General features: G+C 39.4%; 1 protein-coding gene across 1 annotated transcript; it reads left to right on the forward strand.

The window, feature by feature from the left end:
- Positions 1-5,082: 5,082 nt before the first annotated feature.
- Positions 5,083-9,863, forward strand: LOC121882563. Its single transcript, XM_042390910.1, has 4 exons — positions 5,083-5,180; positions 6,914-7,087; positions 7,295-9,222; positions 9,569-9,863. The coding sequence occupies exons 2-4, from the start codon at positions 6,942-6,944 to the stop codon at positions 9,778-9,780; spliced, it is 2,286 nt and encodes a 761-aa protein (XP_042246844.1). The 5' UTR covers positions 5,083-5,180; positions 6,914-6,941; the 3' UTR covers positions 9,781-9,863.
- The last annotated feature ends 262 nt before the right edge of the window (positions 9,864-10,125 follow it).

Below are 10,125 nucleotides of genomic sequence, written 5' to 3' on the forward strand. Positions count from 1 at the left end.
AAACCTTGTTAATAACTTTGAAAAAGAACGTTCCACAGCTGAATATGTTCTGCCATTTTCACTTTTACTATTATAACAAGAAGAACTATCCTTTTACTAATACTGAACATAAATATATTGTGTCTGGCATCATTCAGGATTGCAATAAGTTGACGTGTTTTGTACTTCACATGGAAATTATAAGGCTGATGGGCACTCAAGTGTCCAAAAAATGGGATAATTTAAAGAGAAAATATAAGGTGAGATTTTGTAATTATTAAGAGCTCAGTGCACTTCCATAGAAAGCATTTGTCTTTAGTTGTTTTACATAATATCATCACATGCTAGTGGTTTCAGTGTGTCTACATCTCACTGAAAAATCCCTTGTTTGATATATCTTCCAGGAGCTCAAACAGGGACGGGGACAGACAGGGTGGAGGACACAGCAGCCACTTGGCCATGGTTTTTTCAAATGCATAATGCCATTGGGAGGCGGTCGTCTATTGAGCCCCCAGTCCTGATTGACCTGTGTGGGGGAAAACCATGAGTTTGTGGTTGATGTGGCCTCAAGTGGTAGTAGCTCATCATCTCCTGGAGCTGGAGCTGCTACTTGTGGCCAAGCATGTGAGAAGGAAGAGGATTATGCACTGTCAGGCACAAGTAGCGGCATCACCAAACAGCTGATTGATAAGCCATCTACTTCTGCCTGTCCCCCACCCACCCACCCACTCAGAGACAACACACCTCCAGGTGGGCTTTAATGACCTTTTTAAAAAGGAGGAAGCAGAGAAGAACCAAAGTTTCCAGACTGGTCAAACCAACAGCAAAAGATTACTAGTTGAGTTTATAATTATAACAAGTTTAACAAGTTATAACGAGATAGAAATAAGATAAATTTGTATGTATGTATTTTTTGTCATTGATATATTTTTATACTCTGACAAATTAAAACCATTTGTTTTATGTTGTGGAACATGAAACAGTCTTGAAGAATCTGTGTTCTTGAAATTCTGGGTCTAAAACTGTTGAAATAGTCAGCAACTGTATGAAGGAAACACATGATTTCAGGCAGGTTCAGAGACATTTTTTTGAAACCTTGTTATGTAAGCCCTTTCGTGTTGCCATATTCTACAAATAAGTACTTAAATGTTAAAAGGTTAGACCCTGCCAAGGAAATGGTGATCTCCATTGTGTGGCTGTCATCTGAATGTCAAAGTGCCGGACATGAACTGAAGCACAAAGGAAAAGTCTTCCAGCATCTTTTCCCCATTTTGCAATAGCAATGTCCTCTAGCAATATGAGGTTACAGTGTACTAGTTCTCACTGTTGGCCTATGACTGTGCTTTGTTTGAATTCTAGAAAAATATGCACAAGACATACTGCTTTATGTACAGGGTTGTGAACTTTTTATGATGAACTCAAGAGTTGTAATTATACAAGTCAATATGTCAGAATGGTGCAAACACTCACTAGCGCATCTCAAGAGATCAATGAGATCATTTAATCCATCTCATATCCTTCATTAATGTGTCCATGCACCGCAGCTGAGGCAACCCACAGCTATCTGTATGTTTGCTGTATTTGTAATGTGTTACTTTAAATTCTATTAAAGCATTAGATTTGTGTGATGATTACCTCTAGTAAACACAGGATTGCACGCTGCAGTTGTGTTCTCCTGCGTCAGTGATGCTCCTGTTCTTCTTGGACGTTTCTCAATGGTTCTGGTTTGGTCAAGAATTATTTGACACTTATATAGGCATGTTACCTTACATTCTTAATTAGCTTAATGAGTTGAAAGGACTCAGCTGGCATTACATCCAGTTTGTGAACACACCTGATTGGATTCAGCAGCTGATTTGCTGAAATCACAGTGACAGAGTAAATGACATATGAAGCCTAAAGACCTCTTTTTCATTGCCATCATAACGGGGGTGGAGGTGTGGTGGCTACTATTTGTGTCAGTGTGAATATGACGGTAATGAAAGATGCTGGCAGCTTTATGCAGCAGATCAGAAATGGACGTCGCTTCACATGACACTTCAGAGGAAAGGACGTCTCTTTTTTCTAAAAACTCATTTCCTCATTTCCTCTCTCCTGGCATCCTTATGGGTGAGAGACTAAGATGCAAGGAAAAGATACCCGTGAAGGGAACCATGGATGCAATTAAGAAAATTGAGATGCACCCCAAGAGTGACCACTTCAGCCAGCTTTTATAGAACTCAATCTCCTGATGACCCTCCACTGTCAGCCAATTGTCAGGGCAGCCTCCTAGACAGTGGGAGGGGCATAACAGCTTGTAAAGTGCAAGTTAAGTATACAAGATGAGTTTATTTCTACAAATGAAAACTTGCAATGGTTTTACATCTCGCTGAAGGCAGCAGTAATTAAAGGAAGAGTGCAGAGCATCTCATTCTGCTCCTGCCTAGATTTGTTGCAGCTTGTGTTGAGATTCACAGAGACCATCTGGGGAGACAGATGGGATGGAGTCACATATCTTTAAAGGTGCCAAATTAAATTATCGGCTCTTTTCCAGCAGCTCTCAGCAGGGTCGAGGAAGTCAATTCTTGAGATTTCTTGGGAAAAGAAAGAAGTAATTATGAAGTAATGGAATGGGTCAGCTGATAGGAATGTTAGGTTGGTGGTCACCAACTGCTCTGTGAAGTTTTTATTTTTCACACTTTGCACATGCACATCCCTGTTTCAGTCAGTGTCATCTCTCCGGCTGAGCACTTAGCAGCCATGACACCATGACACACGTGTCATTGCATGTGCTGTGTGTCCTCCTCTAACATGTCTACATAACACAAGGACAAAGGACAAAGAGCAGGACCTTACTGATGAAAATCAAAGCACCTAACCCTGGCGCAACCTCTGCAGCATTCCAGGCCACAGCACATTAGTGTAAACCAATCATCAGCCTCCCACTGAGTGCTGCCTTTTCAGCCCCACTGACATTCCCAGAAACTCAACAGGCTAAACAGCATTTGCTTGTCTTTTTCTTATGTCCATCTTTCAGTGATTATTACAGTTTGATGCATTTTTAAAGGAAAGGAATTTGATGTTTGGTGTTTTTGTTGTTTCTGAGAATGCAGCATGCTGGTTCGAAGCATATGTACTGTTTTTGTGAGTTAAATTAAAAGAATCTGGATTTAAATAGATTAAACAAACAGGGCATTACTGTACATTTCACAATTAAATATCATTTTTTGTTTGTGAATTTTTGTCACAGGTTAATTCCACAAGTGTTAGTGAATGTGTTACATAAAATCCCATCATGCCTTCAAATTTTAAAGAAATTCAATTCGCACAGTTGTGAAAAAGCTCTTTACATGTAGGCTACTATGAAGTTTTCACATGTTAGAAAAATGACAACAGAAGGTGAAAATGTTTTGTCCACATGGTTAAAGATCCCCTCCAGTCATGTTTTAAGACATATAAAATGCTCTGCTTGAAATAATACATTTTGTCTGATATGATTTTTCAATTACCATGTTACGATGGCTTACTCCACACCTTTGCCTTCATTTAGTATGAGCGGATCTATGAATATGCAAATAGTCCTCGCCTCTAATCAAATCTCCACCCAACCCTCCGTCTGCAGCTCTATGATATTGCTACGTTATCAATCAGCTAATAATGTTTTCCTGAGATAAACCTTGGTCCCGATCGCCAGATTGGGACCAAAGACCAAAGGTTAGTTAGCTAGCTAATTAGTTATCTAATTTTTAAGATGACAAATGACAAATGTACTGTTAAGAAGAAACGCTTTGAACACCATAGAAAGTCTATGGAGAAAGGCATCTTGTTCATGGCTAATATTGTAACATACCACCCCTCCTGATAGGTGTTTGTGTGCTCACTGTGTTACAATACCCACAGAGCAAGAAGCTGGGAAATACCACAGGCATCATTTTTGGAATTATTATTACAAGTTATACACTCACCAGCCACTTCATTAGGAACACCTGTGCAATTCAATGCAATCCAATACAGCAGCTCTGCCATAATTTCTACATTTACGAAGCTTATACATTTTCAGTTTTTGTTGACATTGTCAGAAAGGTGATAATTCTACTTTATGTTTATTATTGAGGTCGTAGTGGGTGGTGGTGGTGTACTGGAGTGCATTATATTAAATGGTGTTCCTAATATTTTGTCCACTCCATTAACATACATGAGGAGGGCAAGATATTAGGAACACTTTTACTTGACACTTCATATGTAACAATCCACTTAATAGTGATCATTTTATGGTTTTAAGTACCCAGACAAGCATGTATTACATTGTTTTTACTAAACATGTCTGTAGAAAATCTTCCCAGAATTAAGTTAAGTGGTTAAATATGTATTTAAATTTGCTTCTATTTCCACCTTCACTTTCTCCTAAAAATCCCAAATCAAAAAAATCTCAATATATAATTTTGTTTAATTTAAGTTTAATTGAATTCAATCTTAATTTTTTTGATATCTAAAGTATTTTCTGTTGTGTCTAGAAGGATCCTCCAATATGTATATGATTTTATCTTTTTTGAGACAACTCTCTGACCCATTCTTCATGTTGTAAATTTGAAAATAATGGAGATAAAAAGTCGTAATACCACATTTTAAAGATACTCAATATAAAAATAAAACTGTTACAGGCAAAACTCCTGTACTTTTACTCTTAGAATGCAGAAGAATTTTATGGGCACATCACATGAGTGCAATAGTTCTTGCTGTAATGTATGTAGTTACTGTCCACCACTGTAAATTAATCATTTGGTCTTTAAAATGTAAGAATTGTGATAAATGTTCATCACAATAGCTCAATAACATCAATAACATTGAATTGCTTTAATTTGCAATCCAACACATAAAGATGTTCAGTTTAAAATCACATAGGCCTAAGACAAAAGAAGCAGCATATCTTCACATTTGAGAAGATTGAATGAACTTGAGAATTTATATTTATATACTGTATGTATATATAAATACACTTTATATGACAATATTATAATGATATGATAATATGATAACTTCCCTTGATGATACACAAACAGAATTCCAGAATCTTTCATAAAGGAGTGACATCAAGGTACAATCCATTCCTGAAGAGAAGTGTGCACTACACTGTACAGGACACTTTGTGGGAGGATTATCTTTACAAAACTCTGTGAGAGTCTGGATGTAGACAGACCATAGTTTCTGCAAAGGACAAGAAGGTAAGCTAGCTTGTTTCCTAAATTTCACTGACCACTGGTACTCTGGCTGGCTGTCATTTAAACATTTGTGAGTCACTCTTACACTTACCTATAATTAATACATCCTTGCCCCTAACATTAGTTGCTCTAAAAAATTTTTTAATTAGCCCAGTGTTCTCTCTGAATCAGTAGTGTTTACACATATTGCTAATTTCCTGTAGTAAAAGTAAAATGTGATTTATAAAGTGATATCAACAAAGAAAAAATAGTAGTTCCCTGGATCTAACTCCAGTTGTATGAGTTCCTGCGCAGCCCTTTAACGGATTTTGCCAGTGGTTTATCCCGTTAAGGCTTGGCCTCAACACCCTGAGATTGATTTGTACTCACTGCCAAATCAGTAACTAGCAACCACACACTATAAAGCACCAGTGTATCCACTGTTCATTTCCCTTTTAAGCTCAGCAACAGGAATAAAATAGGAGCTGGTAGCCCAGTAACAGCAAGATTGAGATTTGTTCTCAACTGCTCCTGTTGCTATTACAATTACAAACTTTCAGAATTCATGGAGCTTTTGCTACCATTAAAGGCATCTTGTATAAGATTTTCCTAAAAAACAATGTATATTCATATTTTTTTGCTGTTTTTGGGACATTTCTGGGCATCAATCAGTGGGTGCATAGCCCCCAGCCGATAACAGCATGCAAGGTGTGAGGTAGGGACTCTAAGAAAATGTAGTGACGAGGTTACAGCACTGTGTTTATTTTATGTGCTTCAGTGTTTGCCTAACAGCAGGACAGGACTGCTGCTAAATTATCAATGCTACTGCTGAAATTTCACATTGTAGCTACATAATAATCACAACGAACGCAAACCATGCACACTTTGTCCACTTCAAGCAACTGACAGGAGCTAGTGGGGGGAGAATGGGATGTTTGCTTCTCTGTCTCTCTCCTCAGCTCTCTGTCTTTGTCTGTTTGACTGAGGGCGGGGCTGAGCTATACACATACACACAGAGCAGAGAGGTCCCACTGGACAGGATGAATCATGCACTTCTGGTGTCATTGAGCCAGGGAGTAGCGGCCAACTTTGAATGTTGTGTTGACAAATAGCAACCGACAAGTCCTACTCATTAGGAGGGGGCACTTGGGGCAGCATGAGCTTTAAATACAACATTCACCTTATCATGTTTTATGGTTTATGTGTTGGCAAACAGTTTACACATGTTGAATGTTTACACATTCACCAGACACAGAGTAATATTAATATTCATTTGGAATCTTGTCTTTGGCCTCCTGACGAATCTAAGTCTGATATTCACTGTACTTTTAGCTCTGTTTTGGCCTCCTCCAACTCTTGAGAGAAATATCCGGCTCTTTAGCTCATAAATGCTCCACTATGTCTTTGTATGTCAGCAGTTTGATGCAGGGCAGACAGTGAACAATAGGTTTATCTAAGCTTTTTCAGAAATTCCAAATGGAAGCTAATGTTGTTTTCTGTCTGCTGGGTGTGAAAGTAGACATATTATCAACTTTATGAGGTGATAATATGTCACCATTGTTTGTACAGTTTGTTGTTCTGCCCCCAAGTGGCCAAACAATCAATGGATATTGGAAAAATTCTTTACGGAGGTGTCCTTAATTACACAAAGGGGTGGACTCAATACCATTAACATTTTTAGTGTAATGCAATCCAATGCCATAGTTGTGCAACAAATGCCACATTATCAAAGCTTAAAATGTTTTTTTTTTTTTCAGATTTACGTGAATACTGAGGAACATCATCATGACAGAACAACCATCCCAGGACCAACCCATGTGTTCTGCTGCACTGGCACAGAAGCCTGATACTCTGCATATTGACATGTCTCCCATTGATCTAGACGAAGTTTGTTTTGCCATCTATAAATGTTTGATCCAAATGACAACACAGTAAGTGTTACAACTTAAAATACAGCATTTATAGTATCACTATGTTGTTATTACAAACAGTAATAAGTGTATAAGTGTAAATGTGGTAGTCGTATACCTTTGTGACAAAACAATACTGTGTAAAAATTGTGAATATCAAAGTTGTGTTTAGATAGGTATCAACTTTATGAGTGTTAATACCATAATATGAATTGTGTTTTCTTACAGGTATTTGGACATTTTGAAAGACAACCTTGTGAATACTGAGTTGGCAGCTTTGCTCGCAGACTCTTGCATGGATATCGTACAGTCTTTAGCACAGATAATCCTGGATGTCGTGATACCGCAGGTCTACAGACACAGAAGAACCTATGGCACCTTTTCTCCAACAGTCATCTGTCTTACTGAGGACGAAATCCATGCCTACCTGGGGGATTCCATCCAACAGGCACTGGCTAATTCTCTGCGGCTCCCAGTGCAGACTTTGGGGCACACCAAGGTGTTCACAGAGTTGCTTGTTAGACACATTTCAAAGACAGTCAACTCAGTCCTGGCTTTATCCACTCAGGCATCCATCCTGAAGTCCAGAGTCCCAGTATTTTTTGTCGGTGGCTGCCTAACTTTATTTCCAGACCTCAAAGATATGGTTCGTAAGATTGCCACCATACTGATGGCAAGTTTGAACCGTGAAGAGGTGTGGCTTAGGGTCAATACTCAAGAGGCTCAGTCAAGCCAGACTACATCCATTGATAACTGCAACTTTTTGGAAGTGGAGTCCCCTATATTCTGTTTCAGCACCAGAGAGGGCTTAAAGAGATTTATGAAGACCTACATCACTCGCACAGTGACTGTACTAAAAAGCAGAGCTCACATGCCACAAAGGAAGAGTGGAATGAGCTCTAGCAATCACGGAGATGTCTGTATTATCATTGGCTCAAACACACACATTCTGCCTGTGGAAGACAGTGAAGCTCATGGACAGTCTGCCATGTCTTCCTATAGTGGTTTGGATGTCATACCAGGTGCTGTACCTGACAATGATGAAGCAGAGTCCCTTTCTGAGACTAGTCCCTTCAACTTTGTCATAGTAATTGGCACAACAGAAGACTTAGTTCGTGATGAGGCAGACACTATCACGAACATAGCTGATGAACTGGTACAAGCAGTGCTTGGAGGAGATCAGCGGGGGTCAGCAGAGACAGACAGCTGTCAAGAGTCTGTCAATGGTGAGCTGGAGGTTGTTTACTGCTCTAAATTAAAAGAACTTACAGACAGAATCTTTAATTTGGTTATGAGTGGACAAGACTACCAGATTCCTTGCCTGCCCGCTGGAATGCGCATGTGTGACACCGTGACCTACAGGAAGCTGAGGAGAGGGGGCGTCACCAACCCGGGCATGGTCACTCAAGCCCTTTACATGAGGACGGAGGAGTTTGTTTCTCGCTGTGCTGTGCAGGCTCTCTTCTGGTCAACACTAAATTCACTGGACTCTGATATCCTGTTTGGACAGTATTCACAGGACTCATACATGCTGTCTTCGGGGCTTGACTTTGTGGCTGTACCAGTACGTGCAGCAGGAGACTGTGGAATAGTGCGTAGAGTAATTCCTCCTCCTTGGCATATTTCAAATTCCACATACGATATCATCCCTGAGCTGTCCGAGCCAATACAGTTACAGTTGGCAAGCATTGTGCACATATCCCTGCTGACTCTCCTGGTTGGGAAAATGCTTGCCAGCATAGACATTAGGGATGGTGAAATGATTTTAGAGGTTGTAAGGAAAGCAGTTGTACAGCTTCAAGATACTGACCCGAGGCTGTATGACCATTTCCATGCCTCTTTCATGGGTCAAAGTTACAAAGACATTGGCCAGATGGCCATAAATGACCTTCTGCTGGAGTTTGGCTCAGTAGAAGTGATGCAGGAGGCAGTGAGAGCACGGAATCCCAATTTTGAGGAAGCTTTTATGAGAGCACTGAGAAAACAGCTGAGATTTCCTACACCTCCAGTGCCTCATGGAAATGCACGCAAGACAATGACCTGCAGTTTCTTCAAGAAGTTCAAAAGACTGTGTTGCAAAAAAACTTCTAAGAAGGGCAACAAGACCCCAACTGTCAGCCTTCCAACCTGTGACCAGGACAACAACAAGTTACAAGGTAAAATAACACATCCAGACAAGTCTCCCTTAGCTGCTTCAAATAGATTTAATCTATTCCTACTGTATATTATCCTGTGTGGGCTCAACTATCTTCAGTTTGTTGTTACACACTGTGTTACATTGTTTGTTGCCCTGTAATGCGATATGTACTCATTTTATTTAATTGAAAAACTTCCAGTCTTTTTAGCATTATGTTACTACCTTATGCAAATGTCAACTTTTCACTCAAACATATCCATTCACTCTTGCAACCATAATGGTGTTTATATAGTGAGTCAGTCACAAGAAGCGATTGATAGTAATTTTTTGTTTTTGTTTTTTTTCCATGGAACACTTGAATGAAGAGGAGCTCCTGAAAGACCAAACAGAGCAGCCCCAGCATCCACTCATGAGCAGGATAGCCCCCTCCAACAGGTGCATATGTTCGTCCTTAAGGGAGATGTTTTCCTCCATTGCTAGAACACTGGGCAGACCATTCATCGCTTGCTGCTGCCTAGAGAGCCAAGAAAGCATTAGCACAGATGGGACTGTGGTTTCTTCCATTGTTCTCTGTTAAAGGGTTCTTTGGGAGTTTCTCATTGGTCATTTGAGGTGTGTATCCTTACATGCTTATTTAAATATAGATATTATTATAAATAATTGGCTCTTCATATCTACAGTATTCTTTTCTTTTCATAATCTAAATAATTTTTAAAAAGTCACTTGCCATTTTATTTATTGCTTCTGTTTTGCTTTGTGTATTTTAATTATGCAGCTGTCTTCATTATAGATTAATTTGCAGACCATTTTACTGATTGCTTGGTCTATGAAATGTCAGAAAACCAGGGCAGCATACTGCTGCTTGCTCAGTCTCTTGTTTTAATGAGAAACTTTTTCTTGTTTGAACAAGAGAGGCTGTGAA

The sequence above is a fragment of the Thunnus maccoyii genome, chromosome 17 (genome assembly GCF_910596095.1).
Source record: "Thunnus maccoyii chromosome 17, fThuMac1.1, whole genome shotgun sequence".
Lineage (NCBI taxonomy): Eukaryota > Metazoa > Chordata > Actinopteri > Scombriformes > Scombridae > Thunnus > Thunnus maccoyii.

What these genes read in the sequence shown, in the direction of transcription:
- LOC121882563 (XM_042390910.1), top strand. Translation starts at nt 6,942, where the DNA reads ATGACAGAACAACCATCCCAGGACCAACCCATGTGTTCTGCTGCACTG. An exon ending in TTGATCCAAATGACAACACA is followed by an intron (nt 7,088 to 7,294) that starts GTAAGTGTTACA and finishes GTTTTCTTACAG; the next exon opens with GTATTTGGACATTTTGAAAG. An exon ending in GGACAACAACAAGTTACAAG is followed by an intron (nt 9,223 to 9,568) that starts GTAAAATAACAC and finishes ACTTGAATGAAG; the next exon opens with AGGAGCTCCTGAAAGACCAA.